We start from the raw sequence: 22,994 nt of genomic DNA, 5'->3' as shown, positions 1-22,994 counted from the left end.
TCCAATATACTTAGTCACAGGGACCGGGCGCGTCTTCCCAACCCACTGGTCATATATATTTACAATGTAACATATTAACAAGGGTTGTAAATTAAATATTTTTGATAAATGGTTTAATTAACTGTCGACTACACAGGGATATTATAAGGCCGTCGATCTTTGTGGAGGATAAAAAAATACGATTAAAAAATATGTTCAGATTTTCCTTCTGAGGAATTACAGCCATTGTCACTACCATAAACATTTAAAGTCCGACGGGTCGAACATTTGGGCAAAGTTCTTGTGTAGTCATCCGTTAATCGAACAGGACAAGATATTTTCATGTCAGATTGGAAAATAAAATTCCAGTCGTCTTGGTGAAAAGCTCACACATGAAGTTAAAAAGCTAAGTCAAGCTGAAGGTCGTACGTGACACATTTTATGGAGAAAATAAAGAAACTATTTATATCTACATAGAGAAGATGGACATGACTCTGCAACACGATCACATAATGTAGTCTAAGAAACGATTAGTCAACAACACAGAAAAGTTTCGTAAAAACTGCATGTCATGTTAACTTGTTGTTTCTTTTATAGGTTTCATCATTTAGTACATTACAAATGATTTTGTTTGGTATAAGACACACACTAACTATTTTACTTATCAAACAGATACAGAAGTTTTAGTATGATACTGAAAAAAATCCCGATTGCCCATACCATTGCCTTGTGGGTTATTGTCCATACCGCAGGGCTCTGGCACTATAATACACATAATATATGGACCGTGGGTCGGGAATTCGTGCCAAAGCCCTGTGACCCATACCATTGTTTGGCAGCGGATTGGAGTCCCCACACATGGTCTAGCTATAGTTCAAGGTCGAGAAAATGCACTAGGTTGTACGTGAGGCTAATGAGCAGGGTACTACCGGGTCCATGGTCTCTAATGACACAGTTAACAGTGTATAAAGTGGGTTAGAATGTCACTAAAGGATTCATCGCTGGAGGAAATATAGAAGATAATTAGGGGAAATTGTTAAGAAGTTGATATCCACGGTCTACCCTTACCCCACTTACAGAACGGATGTCATAATACTTTTGAAGTACCGGTACCGAAATCCCGACAATAGTTCAAACGTCTTTCTCAGCTCAGCACCGATAGATATGTACATGACATCAGATTTTTCGTGTTAAACTGGTTAAAGAGGAATGGAAGAGTTTAGAACAAAGGGTAATTTAAATTTCGTGAAAGGATGAGGTTGAAAATGGGGTATGGCTAGGTGAGCTTTACTGAAGGGAGAAGAAATGCAGGGATGTTGGATATGTCTGAACTTTATTTTAAAAAACTAGTATTGAACGAATGTTGATAAAAACTATTCGTTTGATTCCGCTTCTCATTAACGTAAGGGTTTCTTTTATCTCCATAACCATATTTTAGATACATTTAACGGACCTGTTACACTGTCAGAACACACGTCTACATCAGAACATAAAACTCTCAGAAACCGTTTGTTGTTGCGGACATTTGCGATGTTGACAACATAATTCCGTTTTATCCAGAAATATTCATGTTTTCATATCCAAAACTCTATTCCTGATTTTAACAAATGCCCTGACTAGAGCTAATGGCATTTTGCATTATTATGTACATGTGTGTTGTTTGTTGCAAAGTCTTTACCGGCGAACCTGTGCACAAGAACCAGAAATATGAAGATTTTTTAGTATTCAAATTTGGAAGGCATAATATGATAATTTCTTTAGGTTAAAACGTTTGAAAGAAAAACAAAATAAGTGAAATAACGTCTTTTCAGTTCATTTACACTCCACAGACTAGTGTCGACTGAAACAGGGAAGTTGGAAATACGTGCAGTAATTCGGGACGCTCAAAACCATGTATACGAATTCTATGTTTTTATTTGTTAGATGTACCGACACATTTAATCGCTTCTTCAATCAAATGATCTCAGATCAGATACAGCTAAGATAAGATTTTGTTACGAGAAAACAAAGCAGGAAGTTGGAGATTTAAACTTGAGATTAGTTCTGTTGGCCATACAACATAGTACAATGTATATTATGTATTATTATATTACGTCACAGTCACAACATTACAATAGTGTGTACCAATTATCATTATCATACCTTTATAACAATCTATCAACACAGAAAATGTCAACAGGACCAACAAGTGATGACAAAAAGGATCCGAAAGAAACTGGCATTACACAATACAAACTGTTGGAGACAGGTAGCTGAATACTCGCAAGATGAAGTGAAACGGCCGTCGTAATTTGTGATAAATAGGACAGCTTTCAGACGATCTAGAATTATATTTTTACGGTTTGCACGTTTGATATATTGTTAATATAGCGGATCTATATGTATTCTTTACAACCTTTAATTGTCAGTTGACCGTACAACAATATAAACTAATTCTAATTAACTAATATGTAAATATGAAAATACACTAGGTATTTTTGTTAAATGGATCCAATTTTAAAAATATCGGATCAGTGACTTTGTCGTACTCTATGAATGTATGTTGTCCTTGTTATATAAATAATAGTTACATCTAGGATCTGGGATCAAAGGTCACTAAAACTCTCGAAACGCTGGCACGTGAACAAATGTTTGATAGTAGATGATTATCGCCACCTATTACTGCTTACATAATCAGAATGTTTAGTCAACACCGAGTTAATGGTAGCAACCAAGTGTTACACACAAGTTTCGGTCATGTTGTATAGAAACGCTAATTAAAGTGTAGAGTACCCTTCACATGTGAACTAATGTATAGAATGATATAATTTACAACGTTCTTTTTATTTTAAACCGACTCTATTAATACGTCTCGAGAGCACGCGCAAGCCATTTATTTAAGTGATCAGTGTCCTGTTTCACCTTATATGAAATCAATTATTTCAAATGTCATGTGTGTATGATTGGGTCTAGCGTTCACTTCCTGAAGTTCTTACACGAAAACTTACGTTAAGATTCCTTGCTACTATTTTTCGTTTGGAGTATAAGTGAACATTGTAAACATGTACAATCTTTGTACTTTGATTTGATAATGCCTTGTAAAGATTCATGTATGAACGCCAGTGACCATAACTTCTTAAATCTAACTATTGTTTTGGTTACGAATTGTTTTGAAAGGCTAGATGACATAAAATGCATATATCCACAAATATGCATTTTTAACTTTCTTACCACTACCTGTGTCAGAATATTTGTATTAGGTCATTTTTCATTTTTGTTTATTATTAAATTCTTTTCTAGAGCAAGTATTCTTTGTTTAATTCGATTCGACCTTTCCCAGCAAATCTCATTTCCACTAAAATGCAACAAAACAATAATTAGATTATAGTTCAAAAGAAATCAGAAATATTATTTTTAATTTGTTTCAACGAGCTCAAAACTATTGCAACCGAAGAATCTGATTTTTAAAGAACTATTTAAATATTACAGTTAACAAAATTCTTAAGTTTGGCTTTCATAAAGACTCAATGCTTTCATTTAAAAAAAATATTTTGAGATTTTTTTCCACAGTTAAAAAAGAGGCAGTGCTTAATTTTCAACAAACATCTTTTTTTTCCAAGATCAAGAAATATGATTTTAAAAGAATCAAAAAAAAAAGTAGAAAAAACAAAACAAAAAACAAAAAAGGACAAAAGGAAGAAAAAAAGAAGAAAAAAAGCACGCACAAAAAAGTAATTTATTGAAAAAGTTTACTCTAAAATGAATTGTCATAAAATGTAGACCACAAGCAAACATTATTCGAAACATCATGTCAAGTGTCCCAGTTTTGGCTAAAGGTCAAACTATAGACAACAAAGTATATGAAGCAAGAAATATTACTAAGTATTTATCTTATAATGAATCATGTCCTGTTTCCGCTCAAAATGACTTTCATATACAGTCATTTGATATGGAAATGCAACATTCGCGCGTTAAAATTTTCAAATTTCAAACGTCTTAAAACCGGCTCCCAATTTCAAATATATATTTCGCCACATAAACGTGTATTTCGGAAATCTGACCCCAAAGGTGACCCAAAGACCAAATATTCAACAATCTTCTACACAGAACCTAGAAATGTTGTTAAGCCCCTTTGGAAATTAGTGATTAGTTTACTTATCCTATATAAACTACTAACAGGTCAACAGATGATCGTTGTGACAAATTGATGATATGTTATATACTCTGGTTGAGCATGGGACAGAACTGAAAGCCTTCCACACAGGGGCGAACGTTCAAATAAAAGCTTCAAGTTAGAGAGCATCAAGGACGACGTAGGGGAAATTTTTAGAATAAATAAAAGAGGTTAAGTATAAAATCCTGGACTGGGGCTAGCAGGTTCTTACGCTCAACCTGCAGTGAAGTCGTACTCTCTGGTTTGTGGTATGATACGATCACATTGACGAGCAGCAACAACCACGAAAATATCAGATAATAATCAAACGTTATGAGTAAAAAAAAACAAAAAAACAGGAAAATGTGGTTAGTTAGGTCTTGTTTATATTAAATGCTTTCTCAGCGGCGAAAAGCTTGACCTATAGATAATTCAAGATTTGAATATTATTCAGTTCTGACTCATTAAAATTTCCTGATCTGTCACCGAAACTGACATTTGAACCATGAACGTCCCACATTTTGTCCTCTATTGATAATACTGGTTTTGCATATAACATCTCGTGTTACGATACTAGTTTAGTTGGTAAATTCATGGGAACATTTATAACAAAGACTCCAAGCAACAAAGCACAGACACTAAAACAAAGGGGAGTATTGAATAAAACTTAAATATCAGGTACCAACCAATTTTAACGTAGTAAAGCCTTCAGGTTTTTATCCGCTGGCCACAGAGACGTCCTAAGATAGGAGTGTGAAAGACAGAGTACATTCATTATATATTCAAAATTTACGATTTTTGCTGAGAAATCTGACTCGGTCACATTATATTGTCTATATATATATCTATATATCTATGTAAACTGGGGTTGGTCTTCGGCTTCGAAAACACAAACGGATTGATGAAAATATTTGTGTATTTCAATCGTTTTATTTTCATTAAGACTGTAGTTTAATAGAGCACAAGAAGAACTGGGTATATAATACAACTTGTAGCAGTACTTAACAATCATGGCTGGTTACAAAGTTATGAAACGGACAAGAATGTATTTCGGACAGGTACATGCACGGACAAATATAGGGGTCCCATGGAAAACTCTAAAATTTGACAAATCTTCTCAAAATGGTTGACAAGCATACCAAGTTCCATCGCTCCGCTATGTCTGGTTACATAGTTACATAGTGCACAGGAATGTGTTTCGAACAGACAGGCAGAGCGCTCACTATACATTTTGTTTTTTATAATTATCATAACTATGAAAAACAAAATGTATAGGTACAAGTTGTACCTTTATAGGTAATTTTTAAGTTCTGATGATATTATTACGATATTTTTATGATACTTCAATTAAATCAGAAACCGCATTGTTCAGTCTTGTACTTCCTTATCCGTTAGGGGGCCCTCGCATCAACTGATATGTCCTTACTGTCAGCTGATTGGCCAACGACGCTAAAATACATCTTCAGTACAAAATCTCAATGGTGCCATACATACTCCAACTTTTTGAGCGAAACATTTTCATGTTTATTCATTTAAAGTCCACCAATCGTAATATATCATCCTGAGAGTCTCCACCCTAGGTAACAAAATTTTAGTCAGTACCCTTTTTATAAGTTGCGTTTTCATGATATGAATTTTTACTAAGATGTGTTTCTTAATGTTGTGTTCAAAATTGTCATATTATGATGCATTCCTATGGTGTTTTGATAATAAAAGTAATCAACTATATGGCTGTAATTGTAGCCGTTCAACAGTTCTTTGATCATTGAAACACGGACACATGACCTCCACACGGACATGACACAATGTATCGACAGATCGGTACAACGTGAATCATCCTGAAGCGGATGAAAGGCCGGATGTCGAATCTGGCTGTGTACAACGTGATTTGTCGATATCAGAACATCAACAGAATATTCATATCTACAGAATATCACACTACATTTCTATATGATTAAACTGTAATTGTAAAACAAAAAATATATAAACATCTTATTAAAAGTTATCGAAATTAAATATGCTACTATCTCTTTTCGTTATTCTCGTACACATCTATAAAGCCGTTACATCTACAATAAACATAATTATATGCAAAGACAATAAACATAATATTCTGTGTGCTGGTTATCATATCTGTGACTTTATATGACATCAGATTTTCACATTTTGTTACTGTTAAATCAACAAAATATCGATTTTAAAAACGTTGTCAATTAGAATTCGGCTTTAAGTATAGCAATGTATATCTCTGTAGGATTTGGCTGACCTTTCTCCTACGATAAAAAAACCAATTCATATGTATAACTACTGTGGAAAATTTATTCCTTCATGTAACTTACGAAGAAGTGATATGGCCGTTTATTAGATATAATTCCAAAGGCGGTTTCTTATTACATTGCAACAAAATGTGATATCTTGTTTAGACAGTCTTGTACAATAAAGAAACACAAGGGGGTGCTGCAATGACGTTTGAGATTGCGATAAGATCACAGATATGTTCTAGAAAAAATGTAATTTTTCATGGGCAGATTTTAGTACCTATGGATTCCGTTATCTTGTCTTACACGTAATCCTTTTGTTATGATACGACCGAGTTATCGAATTCATTTTTTTCTCATGTCGACGCCAATTCGACGCATCTTCAGAAAAATGGTAAAAGAAAGCACATACAAAACCAAAGCTCTATTTCAATTTCAGAGATTATCGAAACGCTACTTATTACTTTGCCTTATATCTACAAGATATTTTTGTTATGACTTTGTCAAAGCAACGAGGAAGAATAAAATATTATTTAAAACACAACACACAGAGCCCAACAGCGTTATTACCAAGGGAAAAAGTAACGAATATCACAAAATACTATTAATATTGATAATGTTTAGACCGAAATAAAATATGAAAATAATATTTGAGTACATTTTCAAACAACATATTTTCATAAATTTTTTAATATACGATTTTATTTACAGATCGATTGAACGTAGAATTAGATGGCTATTAAAACCTCATAATAATGATACCTAAATTAGAAACAGGAAGTTTACTTGAATCAAAACTAAATTTAATACCTATAATTTGTCAGGCGATCCTGTTATAAATCTAAAATGTAGTCCATGGATGGTTTTATAGTTAAACATAGACACAGAAAGTTGATATAGATTAGGCCAAGACTGTCTTCACATATCGTACCAAATATTTCATTCGCGAATATTGCATATATCTGATGGATTGGACTTTGTGTAAAAGGCGACATGTTTTTACAATCAAACTGTATAACAGGTATACTTAACCTTAGTATACAAATTAAACAGATATAGTTGTATAATATATAAATAATAAATAGATAAGAAAGTAACAACTTTCAATACAAATATAGGATTCTATACACTATAGCAAAATTATAAATAAAAAATTCAGAAAACAGTTGTTTGGGACCTCGTCAGTGGTATCTTATTTTCCTTATAAATACTTTTCAGGGGTCTCAGAGTAAATCATTTGTTTTTTTGTTGTTGTTTTGTTGAAACCTAGAAGACAACTCGGAGCGAACATTAAAAGCGACCGAAATGTCAAACAACAAAAGGGAAGACGTACTAATCCTACTTTTCTGTTGTTGAACAGTTTTCTATATACTGGATTATTTTAAAACACTGCCAATTTTCAATATATTAAACAGCTACACGTGAATGACTTTAAACATATCAATGAAAAATATTTAAATACAAATATACAAATGCATACAAATATGAAAACGACTCTGAAAAAAGTGCAACAACTCTTCCAAATATAGTTCAATCGTATCGATTAAAACACGATTTCATGACTTAGTTATAAAGTCTACCAAGTTAGGAAGAAAGAGATATCACCGAATGTTATTATCGTCAAGAAAAAAACGAAACATTTCCTCTTCCAAATATAGTAACACCCAATTGGATTTCAGAAAAAAATGTAACTTTTTTATGTCGAATATCCCTACAAAGTTTGAAAGAAGTCAATTGAAAACTTGAATCTCAGAACAATTGAGAGTTTACGATAAAAAAAACAACTTTACTCCCTAATATTTCTATCAACATGTTTGACGAGCGTATAGACAAAGATTAATCATGTTGGATGATGATACCCACTATCTAATACACATTACGTTCATTATGTATTAAGATTATATAACGCCTACCTTATTATAATTAGTATTACAATAGTAATGTTAAATAGCAACAGTTTATAAAGGACATCAACTACAATCTACACAAGTTCATGCAAAGCGTTAACTTCATCGTGTTTGAATAAGATTTACCTTTAAGTAATAGCGTTATCTGTAGGCATTTATTATACCAAAGATTTAAAATTTGGAGTGTAATTATACAATATTATTTCTACCTCAATTAATCAGTTACAAGAATAAACATTTGTACCACACGTGCATTAGAATAAACTGTTAAGGCGTATTGATAGGCGACACGGACGAATGACTTTGATCGGAAGGGTGTTTCACGTCATCACGGAAATTAAACCGCGCACAAAGTAGTTTACGTTTACTTTCGTAATATATTGATTTATATTTGAAATTCTATTAACTTGTAAGTTTGATAAACCCGTTCTTTCTTGTTTTCATATGTAATAAATAATCATATGTCTACGTACTTATGAAACTGTAATTGTTGCATAATTATCCTGAACAAAACACACCTGAATCTAGAACAGGTCAATTTATCATTGTAATAGCTCTTTTTATTGTGGTAGAAACTAGTTGGTTTATTATGGTACAAACGAGCCTCACAAACTCGTGGCTTTAATGTTATCCGTTTGATCATCCTATAACAAGTAGTTGTTGTATAACCTTGTATATCCGACGTGAAAAAGTCATACTTTTTAAAATGTACTTAACACTATATACAGACCGTCCAAATGAATTCTATCGTCAATAATTAAATGCCGTACCAAAACATATCAGCTAAAATAATGTTGTGACTGTTATGAGCAATTCGAGAGCGGTGTTAAATAACAAAATAAAAACAGATAATGCATATTGAGACGTCACAAAAACCTAAACTCTTTTTAATTGTGATATTACAACATTTTTTTTAAAAATATCGACACTTTTTGGGAGATGGAATAACTTTAAGATTTAATATTTAGTATCTGAAAACACAAAGTCAACAGAATGTACTAGGTTTCATATGCAAATTGTTCAACCCTGAGATATTAGTTTTTCACTAATAATTTCTCATATATAAGAGATTCCCCGCAAACAATTTTATTCGACTTTCATTCCAGGTGTTTTGTTTATTAGCTTTATCGACACTGTTAAGAATATTGAATCTAGATTAAAATTAGAGATTAACTTACACAGCCTGCATTGTAAACATAGTAAACAAAGAATGACATATTGATTTTGTAGTATATTTTGTTAAAACTGAAATAAAAACATATTGAATTCGTATTGTGTTATCAATATCCTTTTACACACATGCGTATACGAACACAACCCCAAAATATCAATGCCAGGTGTATCTTAATTTTCAGCCCTATTATGGTGAATAATTTGAAAGGAATTAAAAACTTTAGTTGCATGTAAATACTGTTTGTATTTGTAAAACAATTCAGACCAATAAGCAGGTTTGATATTTGTACGCCCTGAAACGATCACACCCGTTTATTACAATAAAATAAAACAACCAAAATATACGCACAATATAAGCATTTGTAACCCCGCGATATCCAACAAAGACAAACCCACACCAATCTGCGTAGTGTATACCAAACCACCAATAGGAAGTAGCCCATCACATGCGACATCCACAACAATTAGATCAACAAAACAGTGTAATAAATAGTTCAAGTTACCACTTCAGCATTCCAGAAGACTAGAAAGTTGGTAAAAAATAAACAAATGTTCCTTATTTTTGTAATTTGTAATCTACAGTTATAGCTCACATCCATTATATATATATATATATATATATATATATATATAAAGTCAAATTGTTTCCAATACCTTATACATTCTTTTTCAATAAATCAATGTAAATCATTTCATACAATGATATAAGAGGAACGCGAGACAATAGCACCTTCCGTTGCAATACAGTAAAAGACAAATAAATATAGATGAACCGTTAAAACCAAAGCATACACCTGTAGTTAGGGGCCAAGTGTTCAGAAATAAATGAATATTATCATCGAACTTGTTCCTCAAGTAAATATGCTAGTCCATGTTTTCGATTCTTAGAAATATTTCCTGTTTGTATATGCCATATATACATTGTACTTCATTGGTTAGGTTCATTTCAAATTAGATAATTTAATCATGATTTCATGAACTCTAGATTAGTAAGACCACAATAATGCGATCTAAAGACGGCATAAACGTGTTCACTAAAAATAATATTCACCTTTATATTCAAAATCATTAAGAACATGTGATCCTTTATCTACAGGAAAACAAAAAATCCCCATAGTATTTGCAAAGCTTGAAATGATCTGGAAATACACATATACTTGTAACGTTCTGGAATTAAAATGTAGACACCTACCTGCCGGAACAATGACTTTCTTGGATTGTTCCTGATGAGCAACGTCGTTTCCCGTGCTCTCTGATCGCGATCTGGGACACGTGAGATTGAAGGGTTCGTTGCTTAGGTTTTTGTTGGGAATATCGTAAGGTGAGCACGTGCGCTGGTACTGGGAAGGAGAGGGAGGTTTGACAGGTTCCATTGAATACAGGTGCTGTTTTACAGTCTGGGTGGAATACTTGTTGTAAGCATTGTTGTAAGTTGCAGTTGATGCAGCTTGCATGGCGGTTGTATCAAACGGGTTTAGTTCGTCAATATCGGTGACACGTGGAAGCATGGGATCACCAACGGCACTCGTACCATTATCAGAAACGATAGGGTAACCCGTGCCTACACCAGCATTGTTTTTTGGTGTGGTAACGAGTGGGGGAGCTGGGGCTGGGGGTTCGAAAGCTGACCGCCCAGAATCAAACGAACCTACGGAGGAATTTGTGTCAATGTATTGAGCGTTGACTAGTGGTTGACAATACAAAGTTTCAGGAGTCGTAACAGAGTAGCCACCCCACTGTGTGGGACAGGTTACCGCAGGAGTACAAAGAGGTACGTCTACCCCACCCACCACGGAGTCGGTTACGAGTCCCGGCTCCAACTTTACATTAATTGACGACTGTTTTCCGGGTATTTCTGTTAAATTCGGAATAGTTCCACTGGAATCAGTATATGTAGTCGAGTTGCCGTTTTGTATATCAGATGCTGCCGTTTCTACTATATCTCCTTCGTGGTCCTCGGATGCACATGTGCTTTCAACGTCACAATTCTCTATGTCGACCGGTGTTAGGGAATGTTGAACCGGTGACGGTGAGTTTCTACATACCGTTGGATCCTGGAGAAATAAATTATGTTACTTATTACAACTTAAATCTAGTAAAAACCTACATTAATAATTATATGACTTGTCGATGAAATGAAATGATTATAATTCATGATAAGTATTTTCTAGTGGTATTATCTAATGGTAAATATATACATAATTCTACCTATATTTTTTGTAATTTTTTTTAAGGTAGTCATAGTCATATTTTGATTTTATCTTTAATAACATTTCGAAACCGGCGATTTTTTTTCTAACGAGAAGTTTAGAAGAAATTTTGAAATATACCAATACATCAGGAATCGGTTTAAATGGTTATCAGACCATTCGTTAATTTTGTTGGTAGTAAATTATCAAATAATTAGATAACATTTGTTCAGTTACATATGATAAACTGGTTACTAACACAGACGTCAATACCTGCTTCTTTTATTGTACCAGTACTATCAAAATGATCCTTGTCTTGCTACCAGGATAACTAAACTTTTGTAGACTTGAAACAATGATAATTCCTTATATGTTGAGTGCAATTTAAACCATGATTATCGATATTGTGCATTGATCTTCTTCATGTCATCGGAAGGTACAAAAAGACGAGTCATATCAAAGTCATACTGATGAATTTGTTGCAAAACCAAAGGCCAAAAGAAAAGCACCAAAAGTTGTTAAGATTCGAATATTAACAATAAATTTATAATCAACGTGGTTATATGTACATAAGTTTAACAGATAAATAAAAAAGTAGAAGGGTTATCACCCATGGCGATTTATAAACAAAACATTCGTATATAGATTGAGTATTTCCGTCGTAGTTCACTGTCGTAGCTCAACATCAATTTGATAAGTCATGCATAATTGTATATCAAAATCTTAAAATTGACCGGAATATGATTCTTTCTCTGTGCTTTAGATTTCTTTCATATAGTGAGCCCAAAACGGAGGTTTTCAACTCCATACTTCCTATACTGCTTTTCCTATACACTAGATCGTTCCTGTGTGGGGAAGTCGCTCAAGTAGTCAACAATCTAACACGACACGACCGGGCGACAGTGTCAACTGCGATAGATTCAATTACACACAGCAAAGCAGGTGAAACACATTTCCTGACATTGGCATTGCATAAAACGGCGTACTCACCATTCCAAAGAAATCTGAGAAAGTGCCGATGTAGGAACGAGGAAAACAAGGAAATTGTCCGGCTCTTGTATGTAAACTACTTGAGCGGTGTTTGACGTAGCATGTTTAGAGGTTATTTTATGAAAAACTACTAATACTGATACACCAAAGCGGTCGACGTAGCTAGGGCTTCGGCGAAAGGAAACGGCGACTTATCAGCACAATGCATACGAAGGGAAACTCAAGTGGCTGACAGGAAACCATCTACGTATCTCGTGTAGATTGTCCAGCACTAGGCCTGCCCACTTGTTGATGTGTAAATGCATGGGGATTAAGGGGCTTTGTTGTGTGCGGCAAACCATCACCCTGGTATATTAGACACTATATATATACATATATGATGAAGCTTGCAAATGTGTCTAAATATTGAAACACTTGTGCATGTATGTGTATATATACAACTCTACCTCCATCAATGGTCCTCGATATCATTGTCGACGTGAGGTTCGTACTAGTCTGTGCTTATGTGCTCAGACTCCAAGCCTTATCTCACGGGCACAACCGACTGCAGTATTTACAATGTGAAGTACCCTCTCGAGATTTTGAATTTTCAGTTGTGACGGTGTGGTGATGCAGGGATCATCTCTCTTCCTCCAAACACCTTATACTATCCCAAAACCCACAGTCATCCCTTAGTCATTATGAGTTTCCAGATTGACGGGTTGTTTACAGTACATAACATTTACTGTCTACCAATGTCAATATCCCACACGGAAATTCTGTTTTTTATACTCGATGGCCCATGGAACGTTACCATAGTAACAATATATTGTTTTATATTGATTAATTATATTATCTGTAGTTATCGCCACATTTTCACGAACAATGTGATAGTTGATCAAATTTTTTAAGTGATTCAGAATTAGCAGTTTTCGTTTTGACATATATTGTTACATATACATATCATGAATGACTAGATCAGTATTAATAATTTTTGCCCTTCTCTATGTCTGAGATATAGAAAGGCACTGTATATATCTATTCGTACACACAAATGTAGAGATATCTTGGAGATCCTGGTAGAAAAAACCATTCTATGTTATGGACACGATAGATGCAAATCAAAATTGTTTTACGCTCGCGAAAATTTTAAACTCTTCCCGATCATGGCAATATCCCATACATAGCCTTGATGATGTCCCGTTTGAAAACCAGGGTTTCAACATTCATGTCCTCCTATGATTGTCTGAAGTATAAAGTACAGCTGCTCATTTGTAATAAAGCCCTAACAAAGCCAAAAGAAGACATCGGATAGACTAAATCCGACCCTGTTGGGTGAATTAGAAATTATTTCCTTCTTATGGCCTACATTTTTTGTCGCAATTGCATAGAATAAGGTTGGGTTGGGTTCCACTTGATTAATGATGTATTGCTTTAAAGAATATGTCAGCATTGTAATGAAGATTCAATCAAACTTCTTTGATCAAAATCTTTGCAAGTTTTTTAATTATTGGCAATTATTTTAATATCATTATGTATTTTTAAATGCTATTTACTCCAGATCTATGCAGCTGCTTTAATTTTTAACCAAAAGAATTCGTAATGAGTAACTTTATGTTGTGATCAGAAAATTTATGATTTCCTGCACATTGCGTAAGATCTCATTATTGCTGTTTATAAAAGCAGTTGAAATATCTTCGCATTGTCTCACATTGGAGCCATTACAAACAGAAAAAATGGCTTATAGGAAAAAATAACTTTTAAGGGGAAGGAAATAACCAATGAACTTAGGACGGTTGGTGCCGAGATCATCCGAGATCTCTTGTTGAAGACCCAACAGAAAAAATCAGACTGTATATAGTTTACTGTTGTGTATATATATATATATAAGTTATATTGACAGGAATGACAGTAAATGTTGCAGCAGCAGAAGCATGGTTGATATATACACCATCTGCACAATTAGGAAGCAAGGAATTACTGATGCGCATTTTGGTCAATGTTACCAGCGGTCGTCATATTCGATATTTTTCGATAAATATAAACTTGACAAACAAATTGAGCACACCTTAAATTGGATCAAATTCTTCTGATTTATACATAGACATATCTAGATTGCAGAGTAAATATAACACAGTGATGCTCACGTAGTATTTTTATTTAAGGACTTTAAGAAGAACGTTAATACTTTCCATAGTCTCTAATATCCGATTTCGATAATACGTGTTTTTTTTTTTTTTTTTTTTTTTGAATGATTTAGGATAATGGGGTGGGGCGACTTTTGCACCAAGCTAATGTTGATCTGTCCATATTTGGATTGCTGAAAGTGTTAAATGTCGTGTGGTACGCTTTTGATTATTCACCAAGAGGATTCTGTACAGTAGAAATATACATCCTCATCGTTGTCATTACAATCGAGCACAACTAGTTACCAAGAGGTTGTATCTTAACCACGTACTTCAGTAAGAACGTGTTCGTCAAAGACAGCCCTAAACCCAATTGGACTTTTCTGATAGGAATTTGTAAATTACACTGAAAAAGAGAAATTCTTCATATAAGAAGTCTGTCCCTTGGACGTTACATTTTGTTGATAACGGACGTAGAAGGTCGGTGTCTGCAGAAGACAAGGTTGCAGGATGCAAAATGCTGCACATGCTTCGGAACCGTAAACTGTAAGTTATCACTGCCATGGATTGGCGGTTTACTAGCTGCAGTGATATGATCGTCCTTGGATATGTTCAATTTTTGTGCAAAGTGTCCTCAACTGACATATATATTCATAAGAGGCTGATAAAACTGTGTGGATGTTTTACGGTCATACAGTGATCACATTAAGAAATATTCTCTATTGTGCGACATAAAGTTGCACGTGCTTAATGTTGGTCAGTTTGCCTGTTCATTCCGTTGTTGCTTACCTTGTTCTCATTTGACAATACAGTACTGACTTGTATTGACCTATATATGTATGGCTGTGGGAAAATCAATGTTCTAACATGTGTGCAACCTTGAAAATCCTATTCCTTTTGGTCGGGTCACTTCTAAATAAGTGAATTTCTGTGGGAAAATCAATGTAACATTTAACCTTGAAAATCCTATTCCTTCACTTCGAATGTAAGAAATTCGGTCAAACCATATCTAACTTGTTGGGTAATGTAGGCTTCTTAATAGAGTACATTACACTTGTATTTTTATCATTTCATTAAATCAATGTAATCAATGTATTTTTTATCAGTAATAAATTTTCTGATTCTCCTTCCTTACTTGACATTTATTTCTCAAAACAAGTTAAAAGAGCCTTATTTAACTTTCGATTTATCCATTTCCTGCAACTTGATCATATATTTTCTTCTCCCTTACAGGTTTTCAAGAGATCTCTAACAGTAAGGTACAAACATCTTCGTTCAAGGCGGAAAACAATCCCTATCTACTAGAGCCATTTCTCAATCTTCATTATATCTCATTTACAGCTAAACAAATAACATGTCCACGTGTTGTGTTTGTTCATCATTCTTAAAGTTCAGGTGACAACAGTTGTGAAGACCCCAACAACTTCAAAAGGTACTGCCTTATAATTTTACCTATCACCTTATGTGAAATGAAGTAGACTCTTCTGTATAAGGAATGCCGAAATTCCGCAGAAATTCTAAATGGTGCAATAAAGAGAAAACCGCGTACTCTCTTAAAATTACAAATGTTTAATACAATTACACGCTATCAGCGGCACAAAAATGTTCTCAGATCTTTGGCGTAACAACAATGAATCTTAGACCAAAGATCATTTCACTTTATTAGTGGGTCACAAAAATGGTGCAAGAACGATGTTTTCCCCAACATTATAACACTGAAATTAAACATTTGAATATACATGAATGTTGGCAGGCCATGAGATACACCAAAAATTTCCTGAGCAACAATTTTAACTCTAAGAGCCATTTCAAGATTTGTTCAATATTAGTAGGATATCTCAAATCGATAAAGTACAACATTTTTCTCCACAATTATATATATTTATATAAAACCCCAATTGTATACACACATTGGCAGCCTCTTAATCACCCAGAAATGCCCTGAGATCATTGGAGCCACAATATAAACCCTTACAGCCATGTCTACAGTGCATTTCATGCGGTGCTACATTATATGTAAATAGGTGAGTGAGTCACATTAAATGGGCGAAGAACAATATTTTTTCTCCAAAATTATCACATGGAAATAAGTTACAGGAAAATACACTGGTATCATTTGAATCACAACTTTAACTACTGTCAAAGATCATTTCAAGATTGGCTCTTAATTTTACTGGCATAACTCAAATGGTAAACGTGCAATACTTTTGTTCCAAATTTCTCCATTCAAATTAAACATTTATGCATTGAAATTCCATCAAACTGTATTGGGGTGGTATCACCTGAAATTGTTGAAGAGCAAGGTATTTCTCCCAAACTGTCACATTAATATAAAAGATTGGGAATATATATAAGCAGGTGATGAGCTACACAAAAATGATCTAAGACTATTAGAACCACGTCATCAACAATAAGAGCCATGTCCGAAAGCAATTTCCCATTTGTTCTATATGAGTGATATAAATTGATAAAGTACATTACCGTCCTACAAAATCTTTTGATTAAAATAAAATAGAAGTTTGGAACATATGTTTACACTGGCAGCCTTTTGATAAAAAATGTCCAGAGATCATTTGAGCCACAATATAAACCTTTTTAACCAAATGTCATTACACTTTGTAGTATTTTGGTGAGCAATTCCATGTCAAGTTTTGTTCTATATCAGTGGAATAACTCAAATGGTGAAATTGTCCTATTGAAATACATTTTTTGAATGCACATTGACAACCCATCAGCTATACAAAATCGTCCTTAGATATTTTGAGCCACACCATTATCTATAAGAGCCACACCATTAATTACAAGAGTCACACCATTAACTACAAGCGCCACATCATTAACTACAAGCGCCATACCATTACTATAGTCACACCATTACTAGAGCCACACCATTATCTATAAGAGCCACACCATTAATTACAAACGCCACACCATTACTAGAACCACACCATTACTAGAGCCACACCATTAACTACAAGCGCCACACCATTACTAGAGCCACATCATCAATTACAAGCGCCACATCATTACTATAGTCACACCAATAACTACAAGCGCCACATCATTACTAGAGCCACACTATTAACTACTAGATTCACGACCATTAATTATTCAAGCTACGTATTTTGGTGAGTTACAAGCAATAGTTGAAGACCAATACTTTTCTCCAAATTTATCCCATCGATTTTGAACTTTTTGAATCTACATTGACAGCCCATGAGCTACATCAAAAATAGCTCAGATCACTAGATCAACGATACAAATCACACCACGGCAAGAAATTTCTCGTTGTACTTGGTGAGCCACCTAAAGCGGTTAATGAGTAGAGTTTTTCCTCCAAAATATCCCATCGAAACAAAACTTTGGAAAATTCATTTGCAGACTATGAGCTACACAAAAATACCTTCTGATCACTGGAATTACATCATTACCCCTTAGAGCCGAGGTCAATTTCACGCTTTTATCTATATTATAGTTTCAAGCAAACTGAGAGAAAATTCAGACATATTGTGGACCCTGGAGCAGGCCACAGTCAATTAAACGAAGGACATCTCCAAATTTTCAGCATGAGTTTGCTCCGGTTTAAAGTTAATTAAACCACGATTGATATGATGATAAGTTATTTATAAATTACAATAAACGGTATCTCCTGCCTTTGAGAGACAGCTATCTTTGCTAATTAATTCCACACACCTATTTATACTGTAATAAACTCAATCCCAAGGGGTAATTGATAAATCTTGTGGGTAGACAATTCTAAATTTTTACAAAATATGTTTCAAAATTTGCCGAAATTTTAGATATATTGAATTTTATTGTTAGCGTACCTTTTCATTGAGATTCTGACATTTTGATTTCTTTTTGTCACATCTTCTCACCTCCCGGTATGCGTGTATAAGGATGGGAGTAGGCGTATGATTCAGTATGTAAATTCACCTTCGGTCAGTGGAAAAAATTTTTTGGAAAATGCGAGAAAGGTGCGTTATTGTTAATATACCCGAGTAATCTCCAGAACCCAGAACTTGATAAGTCATTTGTCTAGCATATTACATTATTGGTCATTCACGTTTCTCATGTCGATAAACAAATCCATATAATATTTTTCCATCTCTTTTAGACCAGACCTAAAAAAACATTCGATCAATGGCTTTGTGTTTTTTCTGTACGGGAAAAAATCTTTTATTGGAATATAAGTCTTTGTGATCAGGTCGTAAAAAACATCTGCATGTTTCCAATTAATGTTTTCGGTTCCAAGATCTGCCCTTATTCCTTTAGGGCATCCACCTTTCTTCCAAAGTTGGTTATAACCTTTAAACAACTGTTTGTTGTTGCAGCTTCCAGCAAATAAAATATCTGTAGTAACCATCTGTGCGTCCTTTTAAAGCTATGCTATTGCCATCTCCTTAACCTTTTTATTTTTTCTGTTTTAAACCCCCATTGCGTAGAGCAGCTTCATCCTTGGTTTCTGTAGTCAGTGTTCATAAACGTCTTTTACGTCTGTTTTAATGCTTCGAATACGTTGGTTGCACTTTAAATGTTTACGTATATTTTCGCAGTTTCACGTTTCCAATACTTTTATGCATTTTGTGTTATTGTGTTTTATAGGTAATTTCGCGTTATTCCGTGTCAATATAAGGTACATTTAAAAAAAAAATCTTATGGCACTAATCGGCTTTGCAAACATGAATTGGACATAAAAGAGACCAAATTTTCCTGTCTGCTCTTCTGATATCCCTTCGACACCCGACCTCAAACGTGTATGACCTGTTGTTGTCTCCCTACACACTTGTCCTTATTATATTACCCTGACTGTTGTTGTCTCCCTATACACCCGTCCTTATATGACCCCGGCTGTTGGCGTCTCACTGAACACTCTTCCTCATACGATGATGGCTGTTGGTGTCTCCCTGGACTTTTAACCTCATATGAGACTGACTGTTGGTGTCTTTATAGACACTCGTCCTCATACGACCATGGCTGTTGGTGTCGCCCTAGACATCCATTCCAGCGAGAACGTAAGATCCCGTTTAATAACAAATGGCAAACAAAGTATAGAAGTGGCCAGGTAGTGCAGAACCAAAAATTCAATAAGTAAGTCAATTTCGTTATCACAAAAATGGAAGGAAATACAAGTAAGAAAAAGATGTTCTTTATAGACGTTAACATTAATTACAGAAAAAACAGTAGTGACCATCATTCTTTATTGCTATATTTTTTTTTCAAAGAGCAAATATGCAAGACTTGATGCTTACAAACCATAATATTAGGTAAAGAAGGAACACATTGAAAACATTTCATTTTTTTCAAAGAGGTCTAATTTAAAACAAAACATTTTGAACATCAAAATGAACAGTTTGCTGTATACAGCCACAATTGGCTGACTAGTTATATATGTAGTTCTAACGTGCTGAAGTCTGTTACTATGCTAATTAGGTGCACATCATATGATTAACTACTGCATAGTATGAGATAATCAATACAGTAACTTCAAATATTAACAGTATGAATTCATTGATAATTTGCAATCAATTACAGTGAAGGTGTCCACTTTTGTGAAAAAATCTCTTAACTTAAAACAATCTCCTAATACCTACAGATTAAGAGACAAAGGACAGATGTGGATCCAGAATTGTGGGTTAGAGGGACGAAATTTTTTGTTAACGGAAAAAATAATCTTTTTTGTCCAACACCTCCCTTTTACATTTTTTTCTTCATAATTCCCTTAGAAACCCTTTCAAATTCTCTAGCTTCGAGTTGGACAGAAAATCTTGGATTGCATTATAAATAGGACGGTGAATCAATCCTTGAAACTGAAATATGAAGTACAATAATGTTATGGTAAATTTACCAATAAAAGCCACCCGTACTTGACGGCAATTATACAACTTAACTTTTCAAAGTCTGACCTAGATGCAGCTCCAATTAAGTTTTTTTGTATGTGATTTATTTAAAGTGCTGTATTACATTAGAGCTCTACACGGTAATGTGACGATGAATTTTTAGTTTATTATAAATTTTAGAAAGTGAAAGAAAGGAAATATTTTGGATATCTCTTTTGTGTCAAAATAAAGTAAGGCAATGGAAAAAACAAACAATAATTCTGGACAAATTTGTAGTGATGTAGGTGCATTGTACTGGGATATATATTGTTACAACTCCAAATATGGGCATACAAGTTATTGGTAATATCTTATCATGTATCAATGTTACTGTATAGAAAGTGAGGGACTAACAGTTTTGTACAGGTTTTTACAAACAGATAACAATGATTCTACAACTGTGTGAGGACCATGTCATGACAAGACAATGGATGGACTGACAAACATTTTTATAGAAATGAAAAGTTCCCTTAACTGATTTGTGTACTTAAAGAGTAATATAGATATTTTTCTACACTAACTGTTATGGATAGTTTCTACTTAATTCATTCTATTTATATAGAAAGCCATACAGGAAGCATATGCACTAAACACTTCAGGCTCCTCATAATATCAACATAATTCATTAAGGAAACAGTAATGAAAATTTTCTTTCCTTGCGTGTGTAATCTCAATAAATGACCAATGAAGTAGATTATTATGCATGTATAACACAAAAGATACTACAATTTTACAAGTAAATCTGAATATCAGTAGTTGTGTTGGAATCATGCAATACAGGCAGTGTTATCCAAGACACCTATATACGTTGTGTAATACATAAATGAGTCCTGACCAATCTACCAAACAGTATTCATATCGATGCACTTTACTACGGTGTACAACAGGATGTCAAGCTAGTGAATATGATTATAATCAAAGAAATAAATCAAATGTATAGGTATGTACATCAACATGATATAAAAACACTAATGGTATATATATAGATATGGGGACAATTAAATGGGACATATAACCTACAAATGCATCATTTAAAGCAGCAGCAGAACGACAAGCTGCTCATTGATATGTTTCTAAACCTCACAGCAAGTGTACAAACGTGTATTTAAGTGAACCCAATATAAAAATATATACTATCTTATTTCAGCACAAGAATTCAACAATGTTAAAATATTTGCATAATTAGCAAGCATATAACGAGGTTTCATTTACACCCATATCTCATTAGTCTTTCAAATCCATCCCTCACACAACAGTATGATTGAAACTGATCTTCCTACAATTGTGAAATACATGTTGTTCAATATTTTCCGTAATATTATGTGAACTTTGTGGAATTTGATAGTTGGAATCCTTCATTGAAGTCTTTTGGTCCCATGGCAAAACCTAATTAATGAATTTTCAAAAAAAAAACAAAAACAAAAACAAACAATGCTTCTACATCTTCATAATTATTTCCTGTGAAAGTAATTAACATTATACTGCAGAATATTTTGAATATAATGCTACTTTTATTTTGAATACTGTTGATTGGGTAATATATACTCAGAGGTTATAAATGCATGTCCAGTGACCTGATCTTGTATCTTTAGAACACATTTCAGTAGGACATTTCTAAAGACTATACCCCTCAATAGTGTGCCCTTATATCAAAATTCAGTCATATAATTAGAACCATCTCTCTAAAATATTCTTGCCATTAAGATTATGATGTTTATTCATCTTCTCAATCATAATCACTGAAAAACAATATGTTTATCTAGTGTACCATTGCATAGGTCTATATTTAGTTGACATGTTAACCTTCCCAAAAGGGACAATTCAATACCATAGTCTTGTATCAGGTTCTGATAAAGATCATCTTGAGATGACTAATACAGTGTGAGGTATATACTTTGTAAAGTGAGAGATTGCCAATTCAGATATCTGGATCAAATTTATTCAGACAAATAAATTATATTTCTGAGAAATTAAATATATGTATTTGTGAATAGCAAATTACATGCTTTACTGACATATTTTTCCCCAGAACATTCTGATTTTCTGGCTGGTTCTACAGCACAACTTATTCTAGAATTTCTAGAATGTTTCCTGTCAATCACAAATCCTATAGCCACTAGTCCCTGAATGCTATATCTCAATGGCCTGTCCTTCAATGTAAGCTGTCAATGGTCAGTCTTAAAATGTTACCTGTCAGTGGCCAATCTAGAACATGTCAGGTGGCCTGTCCTAGAATAAAATCTATCAGTTGCCTGTCGTAGACAATTTGACAATTTCATCTAAATGCATTTAAACATAAGGTTTCTGCTAAATACAAGAGGTATATAGGGCCTGTATCACCCATCTGATTTAGTATACTGAAATTGCTTCATATAAACTAAA

General features: G+C 33.9%; 1 protein-coding gene across 1 annotated transcript in view; it reads right to left on the bottom strand.

Annotated features, from left to right (window-relative positions):
* The window catches only part of LOC132561160 (retroviral integration site protein Fli-1 homolog), a 38,831-nt gene extending 26,135 nt beyond the window's left edge, over window positions 1-12,696 (bottom strand). Inside the window, exons 1-2 of the mRNA XM_060225888.1 lie at window positions 12,629-12,696; window positions 10,642-11,503 (exon numbers count right to left, since the gene is read on the bottom strand). Coding sequence (XP_060081871.1) covers window positions 10,642-11,503; window positions 12,629-12,631 — 865 coding nt within the window. The 5' untranslated portion in view covers window positions 12,632-12,696. The remainder of the gene's footprint in view (window positions 1-10,641; window positions 11,504-12,628) is intronic.
* Between the last annotated feature and the right edge of the window lie 10,298 nt (window positions 12,697-22,994).

Source organism: Ylistrum balloti, unplaced genomic scaffold (assembly GCF_031769215.1).
Source record: "Ylistrum balloti isolate Yb309-2 unplaced genomic scaffold, AGI_CSIRO_Ybal_v1 Utg371158, whole genome shotgun sequence".
NCBI classification, from domain to species: domain Eukaryota; kingdom Metazoa; phylum Mollusca; class Bivalvia; order Pectinida; family Pectinidae; genus Ylistrum; species Ylistrum balloti.
This window is presented reverse-complemented; position numbering and strand designations above follow the sequence as displayed.